The 19830-nt window shown below is 32.8% G+C and overlaps 1 protein-coding gene across 1 annotated transcript in view; it reads right to left on the bottom strand.

The window, feature by feature from the left end:
* Positions 1–13787: 13787 nt before the first annotated feature.
* LOC114324172 (la-related protein 7) overlaps positions 13788–19830 on the bottom strand; it is a 37518-nt gene continuing 31475 nt past the window's right edge. Inside the window, exon 5 of the mRNA XM_028271924.2 lies at positions 13788–14206. Coding sequence (XP_028127725.1) covers positions 13904–14206 — 303 coding nt within the window. The 3' untranslated portion in view covers positions 13788–13903. The remainder of the gene's footprint in view (positions 14207–19830) is intronic.

Raw genomic sequence — 19830 nt, 5'->3', positions numbered from 1 at the left:
CAATTCACGTAGTTCGAAAATGCTTCTTAAGGGAGCTAGAGCTCTTTGAAGATATAGTGTCATGAAATTAGTTTTTCTTAAATACCTCCAGAACGCTTCTATTTAGAAAAACGAAAATTGGTATGCATATTTACTTTTCAGAGATAAATCGATTCCATCCATTGCAAATTTCTAGTACCGGTCATAGGCGTCCGTTTTGGGTAAAGCAACGGGTATTTTATGGCATAACTTTTTGTCCTTAACTTTTTTGCATTTTTGACACCGGATTATTAAATTGTGAGGTATTCTAGTACTAAAAGGTACTCTTGCTTTAAGTCGGTAGGACACACCGTTTTCTAGAAAAATCGATTTGAAAGTTTTTCGTTTTTGGAATTTGAAAAAAAATTGAAAGAACTTTTCAACAAAAACGAAGTATTTTACCAACATAAAGTAAGAGTAACTTTTAGTACTCGAATACCTCAAAATTTAATAATCTAGTGTCAAAAATTCAACACAAAAAAGTTATGCTATAAAATAACTGTTGACCAAAACGGACGTTTATGACCAGTACTAGAAATTCGCAATTAATGAAATCGATTTATCTCTGGAATATAAATAAATGTACCAGTTTTCGTCTTTCTAAACAGTTTTTTTTTTAAATTTCTTTTTAATTCAAAAAGCGAAAAATTTTTAAATCGATTTTTCTAGCAAACGGTGTGTCCTACCGATTTAAAACAAGAGTACCTTTTAGTACTTGAATACTTTACAATTTAATAATGCAGTGTCAGAAATGCATAAAAGTTAAAGATAAAAAAGTTATGCGATAAAATAACCGTTGCCCTACCCAAAACGGACGCCTATGATCGGTACTAGAAATTTGCAATGGATGGATTAGATTTAAATCTTGAAAATAAATATGTGTACCAATTTTTGTTTTTCTAAATAAAAGCGTTCTGGAGGTATTTAAGAAAAACTAACTTAACAAAGACCTCTAGCTCCCTTAGGAAGCATTTTCGGACTAAGTGAATTGGGTTAAATTATCTTAAAATTATCTGAAGAATCTCCTGTCTTCGTTTGTCGGTAGAGTTTCTGGACACCCTGTATAAAATCATCATAAGATTCGATTCCAGCAAAAAAATTGCTGGTAAATAACTTTTCCTTATTTTTTTTCTAATTTGCCCAGAGTATAAATAAAATTCACGCCTTCAACAATCTGTAAAAAAAATCATGCTGCTTGATTGGTCAAACTTTTTCTTTTCAAATAATCTACCTATTTGTTTCTATTTGGTAAATTTGCGGCTCTCGTGTTTTTTTTTAACGATCTGTGGTTTTCTTCTACGGATATTGTCATTATTATTTCCATCTTCCTGATTTGTTATCACTAGGTTGTTTTCACTGGCAAACTCTAGAAGACTTTCTCCTCTGTTGTTTCGAATATCCAAGCCAAATGACCCAACAAACCTTTCAAATGTGCTTCATTTTCAGTTTTTTCCCCTTGGCATTAAAGTCTCCAATAATATATACTGGCTCCTTTTGTGGGATTTTGCTTAAAATGTTTTCTATCTTGTACATGTCGGCAATTTGTTTATATGGGGCATATCCCGAAAATAATGGTTATAAATTATACCATAGATTCTTTGGTCAAAAATATGTTGATTGCACCAAACTTACCTTAGTACAAATGTGCACATAAAAAAAGTTATAGCCCTTTAAAGTTACAAAATGAAAATCAATTGTTTCCAATATTTCAAAAACTATTAGAGATTTTTTATTGAAAATAGGCATGTGGCATTCTTATGGCAGGAGCATCTTAACAAAAAATTATAGTAAAATTTGTGCACCCCATAAAAATTTTATGGGGTTTTGTTCCCTTAAACCCCTCCCAATTTTTTGTGTACGTTCCAATTAAATTATTATTGTGGTACCAATCGTTACACAGTGTTTTTTAAACTTTTTTGCCTCCTAGTCTTTTTCGATAAACCAGTTTTTGAAGTTATACTTCTTTACCGGCGATATGAGGGTGAATTTTTATATGTTAAAACCTATGATCCCGGCGCATGCGCATTATAACTTTGTTCTGATTGGATTTTCAAATGACATGTCAAAAATTATTCAATATGGCGGCTGTGGTACAGCTGTAGTTAGATTATTAATGGTTGTTGCGTTTTAAAATTTGTGTGAAAAGAAACAACAAACAAAAGTTAGTTAATAGTTATACTGCCTTTTTAAATAGTTTTCATATACCTATATTTTTGGACTTTTGGACTATTTTGGACAAGGAAAACTCATTCTAATTTGGTAAGTAGTTTTTATTATAATCATATTGTAATTATACATTTGGATTAGGTTGAAATACAGTAGAGCGTCCATTATCCGAACTAATTGGGGGACATAGGTGTTCGGAAAACCGATTTGTTCGGATAATCGAACTACAATATATTGATACATATTTATAGTCATACATATTTATCCACAAGTGAATAAAAGCCATATTTATATACCTACATATTTATTTATATCTTGATAATGACAACTAGCAACTAAACAAAAAAGTGCAGTCTTTACTTACTTATTTCCTGTTACTCCGTAAAGGAGCATAGGGCATCCACGAAGCTTCTCCACTGGACTCTGTCTCTGGCCATAGCTGCTACCTCTCCCCAGCTCTTTCTCATACCTTTGTAGTCAGCTTCAATTGTTCTTCTCCAGGTCGTTGCGGGTCGTCCTTGCTTTCTTCGTCCTGCTACTGTCCATTTTAGAGCTTTCTTTGTTATATCTGAGTTGTCCTTCCTCAGGGTGTGTCCCAGCCAATTCCATCTTTTCCTTTTAATTGCAATTTCAATTGGCTCTTGTTTGGTTTTCTTCCAGAGTTCTTGATTTGTTATGATGTTGGGCCAATATACTTTCAAAATTTTTCGGAGGCACCTGTTTACAAATACTTGGAGTTTTTTGACAGTTCCGTCTGTTATTGCCCAGGTCTCGCATCCATACAGTAATACTGTTTTAACATTACTATTAAACAGTCTTATTTTGGTGTTTTGACTAATTTGTGTTGACCTCCATATGTTTGAGAGTGTTCCAAATACTTGTTGTGCTTTTCTAAGTCGATGTTTAATGTCCGCCTCGATTCCACCATGTACGCCAAGTATACTTCCTAGGTAGCAAAATTCTTGTACCTGTTTTACTTCTTCTTTACTGATATATAATTTTTCCTGTCGGAGTTGGCCTATTCTCATCTCAACTGTCTTATTGACATTTATTCGGAGACCAATTTCTGCCGCCTCTTTCTCCAGTTTACTTAGCATGTTCTGCATATCATCTATTGTATGGGATACCAGGCATATATCATCTGCATATTCCATATCAGCCAGTTTCTTACCATCTAAGTAGTTCCAAGGGATTCCGTTTTTTCTGTCTATGGTTTTTTGTAAAATGTAGTTGAGACATATATTGAAGAGTAAAGGTGAGAGTATACAGCCTTGCTTTACCCCCTTCTCTATTTCTATTTTGTCCGTCATTTGACCCTTATGTAATACCTGGAATGTTGTTCGGTTATACATCATTTGTATTATTCTAATGATCTTAGGTGGAATTTTCGCGTGGCTTAAAATGTTCCAAAGAGCTTTGTGTTTTATACTATCAAACGCTTTGGCAAAGTCTACAAACGTCATTTCAGTGCTGCATTCTTTTCTTTAATTTCTTCTATGATGATACGTGATATAGCAATCTGGTCAATACAGGATCTTCCCCTTCTAAAACCCGCTTGTTCATTGCGAAGATTTTTATCGATTTCGACGTTAATTCTTTGATGTACAATATAGGCTAGTATTTTATTTATAGAACACAATAGTGTTACTCCTCTCCAGTTCTCGCATAGCTGCGCGTCACCTTTTTTTGGGAGATTTATTATGATTCCATTATTCCACTCTGTAGGTACGTGTTCTTCATTCCATATCTCTATCAGCAATGGTGCCAGTAACTCCACTGTTCCCTCAATGTCAGCTTTCTACAATTCGGATGGGATACCGTCAATTCCTGCTGCTTTGTTATTCCTCAGGTGACGGATTGCTTCACCTAATTCTTTCTTCGTTGGGCTCTCTGCATTTATTTTTAAACAGTTTTCAATTGGTCCTGCTGCATGGTCTTCTTGCGCAAACGGTTCGTTTTCTTGCTCTGCTATGAGTTCTTGGTAATACTCTTGCCATCTATGGGTCTGTTCTTCTGTCGTTGTGAGAACTTACCCTCTTTTGTCTTTTAGTGTTTTGTTATTGTTTGTGTTCCTGTTTGCCAAACGCTTGGTGTTTCTATATAATTCTCTTTGGTTATTTGTTGCTGCTGCTTCTTCTGCTGGTCGAGCCATTCCCTCAGCCCATTTTCTCTTGTCTCCTCTAGCACTCTTTTTTACCTGTTTATTTGCAGCTTCATATTCTTGGGCTATTTTAATTTTGTCGTCACTTCTTTGTGCTCTATTTAATGTGGCTTTGAGGTCCTTTCTTTTTCTAATAAGTTGCCAGGTATTTTCACTTATCCACTCTTTCCGTTCTTCTTCTTGATACCCTAAGATTTCCTGAGCATTTTGATGTACGGCACGTTTAATCGATTCCCATTTCTCTTCTACACTTATCTGCATATGGTTTATAGTTTCTGCATTCAGTTTTATTCTATTACTCCATTCATTATGAGTTTCGCTATCATTCAATTGTTGTATGTTGTATTTCTTGCGTCTGTTGAGTTGTTTATTGCTGTTTTTCGCCCTTATTTTTACTTTTATTTCCCCCAATAGTAGGTGGTGGTCACTCCCTACATCTGCTGATCGCTTATTCCTTACATCCAGTAGACTGCTTCTCCATTTGTTACTAATCAGAAGGTGGTCTATTTGATTTTCTGTTTTCTTATCAGATGATACCCAGGTTATCTTGTGACACTTTTTATGTGGAAATATCGTTCCTCCAATTACCATATTGTTTTCTAAACTAAATTCTATGAGTTTTTCTCCATTTTTATTTTTTCCCCCAGCCCGTGCACTCCCATACTTGCTTCTGCTCCATTATTATCCTGACCTACGTTCGCATTCAGATCCCCCATAACTATGATAATATCTCCTTTGTTTATCTTCCTCATAACTTCATTTAATTCTTGATAAAACTTTTCTTTATCCTCTTCTTCACTTACTTCTGTAGGTGCATAGCATTGCACGATGGTTACCTTCCTTATAAACGAGTTGAACTGGGCCACTATTATTCTATCTGACACTGGATACCATTTAATTAGGCCTCTTTTGGCCTCCTTGCTTACAAGTATTCCGACTCCATTTCTTCTATCATTGGTTATGTCATTTCCTGAGAATAGTAGTACACTGCCATTTGATGTTGTCTTCTCTCCTTGTCCAGGCCATCGTATTTCAGATAAGCCCAATATATGTAAATTTAACTCTGTCATTTCTTTTTCTACTTGAGCCAGTCTGGACGCTTCGAGCATTGTCCTGACATTCCAGGCTCCAATTCTACAGCGGTTTTTGGGATGGAAGGTTTTTGTGGTCTTGGTTTGCTTCGTTTCAGTTTCTTTGATTTTAAGATTTAAGGTGAGTGAATTATCAGCTCTCTGCACCCGAGAGTCCGTTTCGTCGTCTTCTTCTTCTGCTTCTTCCACTTCTGTTTCTTGATTTTCTTTATCATTGTTTTCTTTTCGTTGCATTTCGTTCAAGTATATTTTATGCATGTTAACTTTCTGTTCATGTTCCTTCTCATTTGTCCGTTTGCTTTGCTTAGTCGTCATCTTGGTTCCAGTTTCGTGTCCTGCTGTTAGTTTTTTGCATTGCTATCTTTCTCCTTCATTTCTACTAGCTTCTGTTGCATGTGATCCCATTTTAGTTGTCTCCCATTCACATCCATCTACTGATAACCCACTTTCACCACATTTCCTTTTTTCTTCTCTTCTCTAGCAACATCTCTCATATGTTTCTGGATTTTTTGTTCATTCTTTGTAAGGTCTGCCTCTATGAATATGTCTGTCCTCCTTAACTTTGCTTTCTCTTTTAGTATCTTCACTTTGTCCCCCCCATTCAGCCATTTCAACTATGCATCTTTCTTGGCCGATTTTATGGGCATTCTTTATCTTTGTTTTCAGCATCAGTTCTTGTTCTATCATTTTTTCCATAGCTTCCTCAAGTATACTGTCATTTTGAGCATCCATGGTGATTCCAGTTATTAATAAGTTGTTTCGAATTTCTTGTCTTTCTATTTTTTCCATTCTGTCTTCAGCTTCTTTGATTCTGCTATATACTGCTTCTTTTTCTTTATCCCATTCCGCCTTTACTTGGGTGATCTCTTCCACCATAGATCCCATTTCTTCTTTGCTTTTCTGTATCTCTTTTTTCATGTCCTTTATATCCTCTCGAATTTTCTTAATATCATTTTTAATTTCTCGTTTTTTGTCGGCCATATCCTCTTTAAGAGATTTATTAAATTCGCGCAACATTTCCTTTATTTCCTCCATATTAATTTCGGTTTGGTTATGTGTTCTCTCTCTTTGGCGTGATCTAGCAATTATTTTACTCTTTTGAAATACGTGTTGTTCCCCCGGAGATGTATTGTCGTCTGGGCGTCCCCTTGGCGTCTGGGGTTGGCTATTATTCATATGTCCGAACTCTCAGCTCATTTATTTGTATGTAAGCCGGACCTGCGTTTGTTTATTTTGAGAAATTAACTGTTATCGCGGGCGATAAGTTTGCCAGAACCGGTCGTTCCGTCAGATACCTGCGAGGCGAGCTTCTTTTGCACAGTTATCTTAATAAAAAATAAACAAAAAAAATGTATTATACTTACAGTTAGTGATTTTTAAATCTGCACTCACCCTTGCACTTTTTATAGCACTACTTAAATATATCTATTATTATTTATAGTAACAAAAATGCCGTTAATTTTCACTTTCTTCTATTAGGTCTGGATCCCGCGTATGAAAAAAAAGTTGATTAATAGCAAGCTGAAAATTTGTTAATAGCTTAAGGGTGTCTAGTCGGACAAACTTTGATATATGAGAAAACTAGAACAGGGGAAGTTTTAATTGGGGAACAGGTTAAAAATTTGGAACGGTCAGACCACGAAAAAAGCACATGTATTTTGTCCGACAGAACAGACTTAAACTCTCCGAACAGAGATTAAACTCTCATGCAAAAATCAGACTGCTATTTATCACCAAATGGGCGTTTTAATGAGTGGAACATGTAGAATATGTCAAATGACAGGAATTATGACAGGTGATAAATAGCAGTCTGATTTTTGCATGAGAGTTTAATCTCTGTTCGGAGAGTTTAAGTCTATTCTGTCGGACAAAATAAATGTGCCGTTTTCGTGGTCTGACCGTTCCAAATTTTTAACTTGTTCCACAATTAAAACTGCCCCTGTTCCAGTGTTCCCATATATCAAAGTTTATCCGACTAGACACCCTTAAGCTATTCAAAAATTTTCAGCTTGCTATTAATCAACTTTTTTTTCATACGCGGGATCCAGACCTATATGTCATTAAGGTATAATTAGGTTTTAATGGTAAATAATTAATAACAGCACAAGCACAAACAAATTGTTATTACACCCAACCGTCCTCGATCAAGTCTGAACGTCGACTCAAAAGTGCAGTCTTTGCAACAACATAATTATTTTTGGATACAATATTGAAGAAAATTGAAGATATTTTAAGCGTCAATTACTAACGCTTGCTCGGTATTCGAGTGCGGGACGCGGGAGTCGATAGTTCGAATAAGAGGTCGTTCGGTTGATCGACGTTCGGATAATCGACGCTCTACTGTACATTTATTTTCTCAAGAATGGGGATTTTAGAGAGAAATCCCAAATTAGGTCCGATTTTTATTTTTAAATTATGATTTTTTGGCGTAGATTTATTTATCTAGTAGGTATGTAATGCTTTGATTTACATACTTACTTTGATTACCAACAAAAGTTCTACCAATCTTCATCTAATATATTGTTTTCTTACTGTTTTGTTATATTTTAATATTTTCTTCCACAAAATTTAAACTACATGATTTAATTATATTCAAAACAACTGTCAAACAGTAAAACGTTCAGTTACGCTATTTTTCCACATGACAAATAATGTGGAATTGGACGAGTGAGTCTAGGCTTCGATTACGAATCAAAGCGCCACGAAATTCACGGGTTCGATTCCCGATGCAAGTTTTTATTTTTTTTTATGCATTTTATGATTGTAAGTATATTTGTTATATAATTTTTTTTTTCAGAAAATGCGTATTTAAAATTTTTGCCAACAATTATTATCGTTCCGAAATCATTTTTTCTTTGTGGCATTTTTCAATGTGTTTGTGTGCGTTTTATTCTTTTATTTTTTAAAATTTTTGGTATTGTCTTAAAAATCACATAATATGTAGTAGAAGTATAACTTCTTACGTGCGTACAAAGTACACACACATTCTTTTTTTATCGAGATGCGGCTTCTTTTTTATGTTTACATAAAAATTGTATGGGGGTTTCGTTCCTTTAAACCCCCCAAATGTTTGTGTACGTTCCAATTAAACTTTTATTGCGGTACCATTAGTTAAACACAGTGTTTTAAAAACTTTTTTGCCTCTTAGTATATTTTCATATTATAAAAATGTAAATTATAGATTTTTCATATTATTACCAGGTCTCTATAATCGTACTTAACCATATACAAATAGGTTAAGTCTGGATCCCGCGTATGAAAAAAAAGTTGATTAACAGCAAGCTGAAAATTTGTTAATAGCTTAAGGGTGTCTAGTCGGATAAACTTTGATACATGGGATTACTGGAACAGGGGCAGTTTTAATTGTGGAACAGTTTAAAAATTTGGAACGGTCACACCACGAAAACGGCACATTTATTTTGTCCGACAGAACAGACTTAAACTCTTCGAACAGAGATTAAACTCTCATGCAAAAATCAGACTGCTATTTATCACCAAATGGGCGTTATAATGAGTGGAACATGTAGAACATAGATAAAAGTGTTGTGATTGGGTAGAACGCGATCTTACTCTTCAAAAAATATGTCGCGTATTTCAGCGCCATTTCAGCACCTGGTTAATTGGAAGGATACTACAAATCTGGCCTCCACATAAGTGGTCTGTAGCTTCGACATGATAGGTGTGAATGTTGTTCTGAAGCTATTTTCTTGTGGCATTTTTACAATTTTAACTATTTAGAATGGGAAATAAGCCACAATATTATTAAAAAATGATTTTTATTAACGTTTCGACGCCCAAATCGGGTGCCGTTGTCAAAATACAAAATACTATTAATATGAACAAAAATGTTGTTGCTTAGTAAAAAAATTCTTCTAATAATTTATTTAATTTGACTCATTTATATCGGCAATTCAGATACATATGATACATTTTAAAGTAGAAGACTTTAAAATGATATTGCCAATATTTATGAGTTGCGTTCCTGGGACGACTTTACTGAAAGATAGTTCATTCGATTACATGAAATCAACCCCAACTCAAGAATATCCGTCACAAAAAAATCATAGCATGTGATCTGTCTTTAAAAAGACAACCACATGCAACGGTGATATTAAAATTCTCGCGTTAGAGATCTCATAGTAAATCACGAGGGAAAACCAGGAAAAACCTCGTGATACTATCCCGACATCGTAAGTATTTGGTCTTACATTTAATTTACTCTCAAAATTAATACCAAATTCTGACTTTACTATAATTTTGTTTAAATTATAAATAATATCAATAATACATGGGTATATAAGTAATACTAAAATATAAAATATGTACTAACTGGACTATTGACTTACTAATTGTGGTATTTTCTTTCTATTGACTTCCTCTTTCAGTATGGGTATCCACATCCTACTGCATTCCACCGAGGAATTTGCGACACAATTGGTTTCGTTTAGCATAATTAGAGCCGCTTCTTTGATTTTTCTCTTTTTACTATCTGTTTCTTTCAGGACTATACTTGAATCTCTCCACTGAACTCTATGTTCATTATCCCATGCGTGTTGACATATTTGAGATCTATCAAATTCTCTATTTTTAATATAAGATTGATGTTCACTTATTCTAACGTTTAATGGTCTTGATGTTTCACCTATATAAAACTGTTCGCATTCACAAGGTATTTTATAAATACAATTCTTTGTCCTTTCTTGTTCATTGTTAGGTTTAGTTTTAGATAGAATAGATCTCAATGTGTTGGTTGTTTTGAATGTTGTTGAAATGTTGAATTTATTTCCTATTGTTTTAAGGTTCTCGGATAGTCCTTTTATGTATGGTATTGATATTTTCCTCGTATTATTTCTTGTGAATGTTGTAGGATCCCGTTCTATGTTGTTCTGTTCCATTCGATCCAATCTTGACAATTCCTTATTTATAAACGATAAAGGATAATCATTTTTTAATAAAACAGATGTTAAGAATTGTTTTTCTTCTAAAAAGGAATTTTCGTTAGAACAAGTAATTTTGGCTCTATCATATAAGGATTTTATGATTCCCTTTTTAACGTTGATGTTGTGATTTGATTTGTAATTGAGATATCTGTTGGTATGTGTTGGTTTTCTATACACTTGAGTCTCATATCCAGTATCCTTCTTTAAGACTAAAACATCGAGGAAAGGCAGGGTGTTATTATATTCCTTTTTCATTGTAAATTTTATTGTCTCTTCTTGATCGTTTATAATATTCAGGAATGTATCCAACAATTCTGATCTATGAGGCCATATTGAAAACACATCATCTACATATCTCCACCATACAGTGGGTTTTAAATTTTGTTTATAAATGAGTCAAATTAAATAAATTATTAGAAGAATTTTTTTACTAAGCAACAACATTTTTGTTCATATTAATAGTATTTTGTATTTTGACAACGGCACCCGATTTGGGCGTCGAAACGTTAATAAAAATCATTTTTTAATAATATTGTGGCTTATTTCCCATTCTAAATAGTTAAGATAGGTGTGAAATTTTAAACGTTCTTGTTGTTGATTGGATAGGAAGGGTAGCGTAATTTAGCCGCCATGCTAGGTACATCATAGCCTCCATATGGTACTTCCAATATTTAATATTTTATTTAAGTGGACAATAAAGGTAAAACACAAACAACTTTTGTTTCTTAATTATTTATTTATACAATAATGTGACATTTTACATAGAAATATGAGTATTTAATTTGGATTAAATATATGTTTACTTGTTGAATTTTTCCACCGTCTGTACACAACAGCTGATCGGAGCCATTAGACCTAACAACAAAACGCGAAATAAAATGTGTATTTTAAAACTGTTGGATAAACAGTAGGTACCTACAATCAGAAAATCTCTACATTACAATCAGAAAAACTTACCTTTAAAAAGGTTCTCGATTACAAAATAACAAAAATATCAAAAAACACGACTGAATATCTTTTTATGGTGACACAAACAAACTAGAAACACAAAATAATAACCGACCATAATGACTGAACACAGACAGCGCAGCATCTCTGGCGGCGGCACGCGTCCTCTCGGAAAATCCCGTACAAAATCTAGTCAGTGCAAGATTTGTCAAAAGTCATGTTCCACCAATCACGATGCCGACATCAGCGCCTCTATAAAATTGGAAGGAAACTAAATACGATTACATTTTTTTACTAGAGTGCGCGGGACATGATGTAGAATATGTCAAATGACAGGAATTATCACAGGAGATAAATAGCAGTCTGGTTTTTGCATGAGAGTTTAATCTCTGTTCGGAGAGTTTAATACTGTTCTGTCGGACAAAATAAATGTGCCGTTTTCGTGGTGTGACCGTTCCAAATTTTTAACCCGTTCCACAATTAAAACTGCCCCTGTTCCAGTGTTCCCATATATCAAAGTTTATCCGACTAGACACCCTTAAGCTATTAACAAATTTTCAGCTTGCTATTAATCAACTTTTTTTTCATACGCGGGATCCAGATCTATAGTGGATTTGACAAATATTCAAAATATCTCGATAAAAACTGGCTTTTCGAGAAAGTACTAGGAGGCAAAAAAGTTTTAAAAACACTGTGCTTAACTAATAATACTTTAACAATAATTTAATACGAACATACACAAAAGGTTAGGGGGGTTTAAGGGAACAAAACCCCCATAAAATTTTTATGTGGTGCACAAATTTCACTATAATTTTTTGTTAAGATGTTCCTGCCATAAGAATGCCACACGTCTATTTTCAATAAAAAATCTCTAATAGTTTTCGAAATATTGAAAACAATTGATTTTCATTTTGTAACTTCAAAGGGCTATAACTTTTTTTATGTGCACATTTGTACTAAGGTAAGTTAGGTTCAATCAACATATTTTTGACCCCAGAATTTGTGGTATAATTTATGACCGATCTTTTCGGGACACCCTGTATATTTGAATGTCATGGAAATTTTCTTGTTTTGCTTCTGTTATTTTTATGAGTATATTGTTTCATAATGTCTGATATATTTCGATATTCTGAAGTATGGCTACTCCATTATATCCTTATGTATTTTACTAAGTTTTCTAATTTAAAGAAGACCTCTGATGTTCCATGTTTCCTATATTCATTGATCTCCTGCTTTGAAACTTCTGTGTTTCGCGTATTAATAAACTGGAATAGGTACCCTATATCTAATACAGTACCACGGAACCATCATTTGTGTGTAATAAAATAATGTATAGCAACACTCTCACTAATGCAACTTTTTTATTCTTTGGTCTTAATCTTTTTTCCATAATGTCTGCATTTTTCTTCATTATTCTTACCATAGGAACAACAACAATCTTACTATTCTTTTTTGAGTTTATGAATAGAAATATTCATATACGTTTACAAATGTATGTACAAATAGAAAGGTTTCTCACAATATGTAACATCTGTTTTACTTATAAAATATTCATCCACCCACATTTTCGACCGTTTTTATTTATTCATGTTGAGCTGCCCTCCCCCCCACTTCAGAAATTAAAAAACAAATAGCGCTGATTTACGAGCTATTTATGAGTTTTCATATCATAATATGAAATTAAAAATTTTGAGCTCGTTACACTGGGCAGGAATTTATTATTTTAGTAGGGGGGTTTTTTGGGGATATTTTTAATAAAGTAATTTTCACCCTCGAGATGGTGTGGTATCCACCCCCAGGGTAAAAGCGCAATGTGGCACTATGAGATATCCACTAACCACTCACCAATTTTCGTGAAAATCGATGGAGGTTCACCAAAATCGAAGGTAATAGTTGATTTTTACCTTAGGTGGCTGCACTATGCAAAATAAATTACAATTAAATAATCGAAATGCGCGTATTTTGCGAGCTTATCAATTATTAAATGGTATGTAGTCGCAAAATAATTAATTTTATTTATTTCAAGTACAATTCTCTTAAGTTGCGAAGATGGGAAGGTTTTCTTGAGAGAGGGTTGTAGCTCAATAATCGAAGTGTGCGTATTTTAACAGTTTATTCTTAGAATTTATACGCTGTACGAATTATATCCGTAATAGTATTTTTCTCTCGAGTTGAATCAATTAAAGGGATGTTTGGGAGTTAACGGGATTAGCTCAAAAATATAACATATTATGCGGCAGAATTACGAGCTACTACAATAGCTCCTAATTCTTCCGCAAAGATCGATTCAATATCTCTATTTTTATAGCTCGTAAATCAGTGCTACTATTTTTTTTAATTTCTACAAGGGGGGGGCAGCTCAACAGGGGTTTTTATTTTATAGAGTCAGAAAATAGTAAGACTCAAACTAAACCAGGTAAGACAAAACAATCCTGGGTGACAAGATAGGAAATAAAATAAATCTACAGGTAAATCTTGATTTATTAATTACCATTAGAGTAAACAAGTTAAATATTTTTTACATCTATTGAATCTTTTATCTGTTACATCTATAGAAATGCAAAAAAATTGCCAAATCATCATTCCCCTTCATCAAATTTAATATGCTTCGCTCTTTCCTTCTCTGCTTTCTTCAGTAACTTGTCTCTTCCTCTTTGTTTTTTAACATTTTTTGAAAACTTTATGCTTCGGTCATTCTGTATCTTTTCCCAATACATTTGTTCTTCATCTCCTTCCAGCAAGGTCTTTTCACCAGGATATTCTTTATTACAAAATTCTTTAGCACACTCCGAATTTGAAAATCTTACAAACACTTCCTCACATCCAGCAGGTATAGGTATATCAACGTATTTAATATCTGATGAAAATGACTTGATTTCGTTCTAAAAAAAGTATATAATGTAATAGACACTAATATAATCCAATAAACACAATATGATAATGTTTATAATAGTATTGGCATATACTGTCCAATATAATTACCATATACAAATTGACAGTTCCACAACTTTTGTAGATTTTGTACATGCCAATATTTTCCCTAATCAGAGGCTCCAATAATCACCTTTAATATGAGATGTAACACATTTTAGACCACTAAGGGCCCATTTCTCATATCGAGTTCAACTCAAGTTTACCCTGAACTTTTAGTGAACGACAGTTAAAAGTTAAAATCGTCTTTCTCAATTCCCGTTCAAACGATGTTGGTGGTTTAAACTCCGTTCAATCTGAACGCTGCAATTCCAGAGTTCAGAACCGAGTTCAGATGATCTCAGAGATTACGCATGCGTAGTATAATTGCAATTTGACATGAAACGCTGACATACTAGCAAATATAACCTATTATCGTTGATTGATAAATATACAGGTTGGGCTATCATTCAACGCTATTATATTATAGATGTGCTGTGCATATAGACCAGAGACGTGGTTGATCCAAATATTTTTGTGGTCAAGGTCAACTTGGTATGCGTACACAAAAATACCTATTCCTGGTTTTTAAATCAGATTGTTATCATTCGTTAAATAGATATCTAAGCTTAACGATAAATGATAACAATATTTGTATTTTTGTTAGATTTATTTATAATTATTCAAATGACTGTTTGACTATAAATACTTAAATTTAACGTTATTCAGAGATCGCATAAAAAAGTTCATACAAAACGGCGGCTACTCCACGTCAATTGCCATCTATTGGCATTTCTCGAAAGCTACTTAAATCTAGGGATTTTTGCGTTGCCAACGAACTTTAGGCGTAGAACGTGAACCACAACTGAACTGTCAATGAGAATTGCATTTCCAAAATAACCGAAGTTCAAGGATGAACCTCAGTCAATTAAACTATAGATTAACTTAGTTATGAGAAATCGGCCCTAAAAGGAATTTAATGGATTTTACAGTACCTATCTATTTGGGGTTGAATATTTTTGGACTTTATCATAAACTTCATAAAATATAGCTCGAACAGATCTAAGTAATTAATTGTATATCACTACAGACAAATTCCCAGTGGTTTTCTGTATGCTATAATAATAAATAAAAAAGTATAAAAACTTTTTTGAAGTGAATATTTCTTGTTGCTCGGTATGTTTTGCACGGGCCCGAAATCCTATTTAGCGTGATTCGAAAAATCAAGACGCGTGCAGTAACCTTGTAGATCAATCAAGTTAGTAAAAAATAAGCCGTTTTTCGACATAAGGGAAAAGACGAGGTTTGACAGTTGAAATGTGTAGTATGAGATATTACAAAAAGACTACCATCTTGGGATTCATCAATTTTTTAGTGGAACAATTTTTAAATAAACAATCAAAATGTCAAACTTAGTTTTGTGCTCATAACTTAAAAACTTGTTTATTTAGAGATTTGACACAAGTAACTTTTTCAAAAAAAAAAAGATATTTCGAATGAGATACGCTACATGAAAATCGGTTCATAAACAAAAAAGTTATTGCAAAACGGACGACAAAATTGCTGTTTTTGAATATTGTTAATAACAATTTTATTGTTTATTAAAATATGTTTAAGTATACCTAAACTTGAGGGCATTATGGCGTGTGAATGGTGTGCAAAAAATGGTCCAGATGTGTTAAATAGTTTTTGCAAAATTGAATTTGTTTATAAAATTTTTTGAAAAACGAGCTAATTTCTGAGGCTGGTCCAGTTAATTTGGCTGAATGTATCTCAATAATCCGGGGCTCATTTCCTTGGTTAAGATGTATACTAACAGCCTATGAAAAAAAGTAAAAAAAATTACATGTACGTACAGAAAATTATTTGTTAATAAATAGCAGTTTTTAAGCTTATAAACAATTACAATAATTTCGTAGAAATTAGATCAAATTAAATGGCAATAAAAATACGGAAAGTTGATTAAAATACACAACTTCTAAAAAAAATTTTTAGGTCCTACGACCCTTGGGGTCTGAGATGGTCCCCTTTTTTTGAAAAAATCACTGTTACGTTAATTAACAACACTAAGAGCTAAAATTAACCAATCTTTTATAAGAAAAGTCAATGATTTTAACAAAGTTTTTAGCAAGAAAAAATGTTAAAAATTGTTTAAACAGGAGTGTTATAAACAAAGAGTATTTTGCGTTCCGACTAAAGTAAAAAAAATAGTGGGCGTAGCCGAATGAGAAGAAATTACGTTACGCTAGACCGTTGCAGCTCATTTTTAACATTGACAGTATACCGGATTTGAAGCTTAATATATATATTTTGGTAGAAACTTGAATTTTATGAATATTATTCTGTTGCACATTTATTTAGTAGAATTATATTTTAAATAAATGAATTTAAAAAATAACAATAAAAAGGTCACTTCAAAAAAGTTTTATACATCCCATTAGCTGCTTTGTTTTGAATAATTTTGCAATGAAAATAAGATAAATGTTATTATTTTAATGTGCACAAACTTACTAAAAAAAGTTGCTTATAACAAATCCAGGGGTACCAAGAGATACCGCTGTCGAAAAATTGTTTAAACAATTTTTGTCAGATTTCATTAGTTTCATGTTAACTTATAAAATTTGGGTGACAAACTGTTTAGTTTATAATTTTAATCAATGCAACATTAAAACATAGGCCATGAAGAGGTTTTCTGAGAGATACTAACCATGGCATGGTGAATGGCTAATTTTGGTCTTATTTTATGTTTTTGGTGGTGCTGAAAACGAAAATGGAATTATTTTGAATTTTAGATGGGGAAACATTGTCAAAATCGCAATTTTACCCTAAAAATAAAAAAAATAATAAAATCACGTTTTTCTTAAAATTAAAAGTTACACCATTTTTTTTATAAATCATTTTGTTCTTTGCACTCTAGATTTTAACATAAACTTGATTAAACAGCTAAATTTCAAATTTTGTCACTCAACTTGTGTGATTAAACTTTGCAATTCAAGAATCTACACCTTTTACTTCAAACAATTTATAACTTTTTTATAGTAAGACAGAAAGATTGAAGTAGGTGCCATTGTCTTCAGAAAGGTGAGAAATATATACTATAAAAATTTCAGAAAAAAATATTAAAATGGAACTGAGTTGTAACAAGTTAAATGCAAAAAACATGATTTTATTTTTTTTTTATTTTTAGGGTAAAATTGCGATTTTGACAATGTTCCCTCACGCAAAATTCAAAACAACCCTAATTTTCGTTTTCAGCACCATCAAAAATATAAAGTCAAAATTAGCCATTCACCACACGGTGGTCAGTATCTCGAGAAATAATCTTTTTTGGAAAAATTTTTTGGAAAACTTCTTAATGAATAATATTTTATTGCTGTGTTGGTTAAAATTATAAACTAAAACGTTTGTCACTCAACTTTTTAAGTAAACATGAAACTAACGAAATCTGACGACAAAATGTTTAAAAATTAACAACTTCTCTTTTAATGTCTTTAATCATTTTGGACAAATCTCATTGTTATCTAAATGCTTCAAAGATGACACAGTAAAATTTTCAAAAGGAAATATTTACAGCGACCAAAAATACAGCGAGGTAAAATTGAAAAATCATCAAAATTTATTTTTCGCATTTTTGCATAAAATTTGATTTTTGAACATGTTCCATTAATTCTAGAAAAAAATATACTCCATATTCGGATTCAGTGACCTCGAAAACATAAGGAATGACCAAAATTTGTCATTCAACGTAAAGTTGATTTTTGTGGTCAGTATACGTAATTTTAGGGGTTGCTGATTCTCGCCAGCCGTGCCCACGATTCAGTCAGTCGACTACGCCCGCTATTTTTTACTTTAGTCGGAACGCAAAATACTCTTTGTTTATAACACTCCTCTTTAAACAATTTTTAACATTTTTTCTTGCTAAAAACTTTGTTAAAAACATTGACTTTTCTTATAAAAGATTGGTTAATTTCAGCTCTTAGTGTTGTTAATTAACGTAACAGTGATTTTTTCAAAAAAGGGGACCATCTCAGACCCCAAGGGTCGTAGGATCTAAAAATTTTTTTCTAAGTAGTGTATTTTAACCAGCTTTCCGTATTTTTTATTGCCATTTAATTTGATCTAATTTCTACGAAATTATTGTAATTGTTTATAAGTTTAAAAACTGCTATTTATTAACAAATAATTTTGTGTACGTACATGTAATTTTTTTTACTTTTTTTTTCGTAGGCTGTTACAATACATCTTTACGAAGGAAATGAGCCCCGGATTATTGAGATACATTCAGCCAAATTAACTGGACCAGCCTCAGAAATTAACTCGTTTTTCAAAAAATTTTATAAACAAATTCAATTTTGCAAAAACTATTTAACAGATCTGGACCATTTTTTGCACACCATTCACACACCATAATGCCCTCAAGTTTAGGTATATTTAAACATATTTTAATAAACAATAAAATTGTTATTAACAATATTCAAAAACAGCGATTTTGTCGTCCGTTTTGCAATAACTTTTTTGTTTATTAACCGATTTTCATTTAGCGTATCTCATTCGATGTATCTTTTTTTTCTGAAAAAGTTACCTGTGGACGTCAAATCTCTAAATAAACAAGTTTTTAAGTTATGAGCAAAAAAACTAAGTTTGACGTTTTGATTGTTTATTTAAAAACTGTTCCACTAAAAAATTGATGAATCCCAAGATGGCAGTCTTTTTGTAATATTTCGTACTACACATTTCAACTGTCATACCTCGTCTTTTCCGTTATGTCAAGTAAAAACCTAACTTGATTGGCCTATTGCGGTATAAAATAATATACATAATATATACACACTTATAATTTTATATAATATATTTTTTATAACAACTTGAGAACGACTTGATTTATTTGGCTAATTTTGATTTTAAAATATTTTATAAAATAATAAAATACAATAAAATCGAATCGAATATAATTTATAGTAATGACGCGCTATAAGAAGTATTCACTCATAGAGTCAATTACGTTTGCTCCGCGATGTTTGGCCTACGACTGATAGTACAGAACGTCAACACAAGTGCGCATCCAAATCTCAAATACAAAGTGAACATGTCCATACTATGAAACGGTGCCAAGAGCAGGATCGTTAGACCCTTTTATTTTCCTTAATTATATCCGAATTAAAAAAAAAACTTATTTTATTACCACCCCAGTATATCGAAGATCTCAAGCTTGTCTATTCCTGAGAATCTGCCCACAAAGGATTTGTTATTTTTCTGTCGACTGAAATCCGTGCTGTCTGATACGAAGCTCTGGATTGCGTCAAGATGCCCACCTACAATATTGTGGACTCAGCAGTTCTGCGTGTGAACTTGTTGCTATCTGAGAACATTCGACGGTTTTGAGAGAGAGAAAGAGAGAGACGAGAGAGAGAGAAAGAGAGAGAGAGAGAGAGAGAGAGAGAGAGAGAGAGAGAGAGAGAGAGAGAGAGAGAGAGAGAGAGAGAGAGAGGCGTCGTCCGACAACAAGACGGTCTGATGACATAAAACGGATCGACAAAAATTGGATGCGAACAGCACAAAACAGAAATACATGGAAAATACTGAGGGAGACCTATAT

Source organism: Diabrotica virgifera, chromosome 1, assembly GCF_917563875.1.
Source record: "Diabrotica virgifera virgifera chromosome 1, PGI_DIABVI_V3a".
Taxonomy (NCBI): domain Eukaryota; kingdom Metazoa; phylum Arthropoda; class Insecta; order Coleoptera; family Chrysomelidae; genus Diabrotica; species Diabrotica virgifera.
The sequence above is the reverse complement of the archived record's forward strand: the minus strand, read 5'-3'. Positions and strand labels throughout refer to the sequence as shown.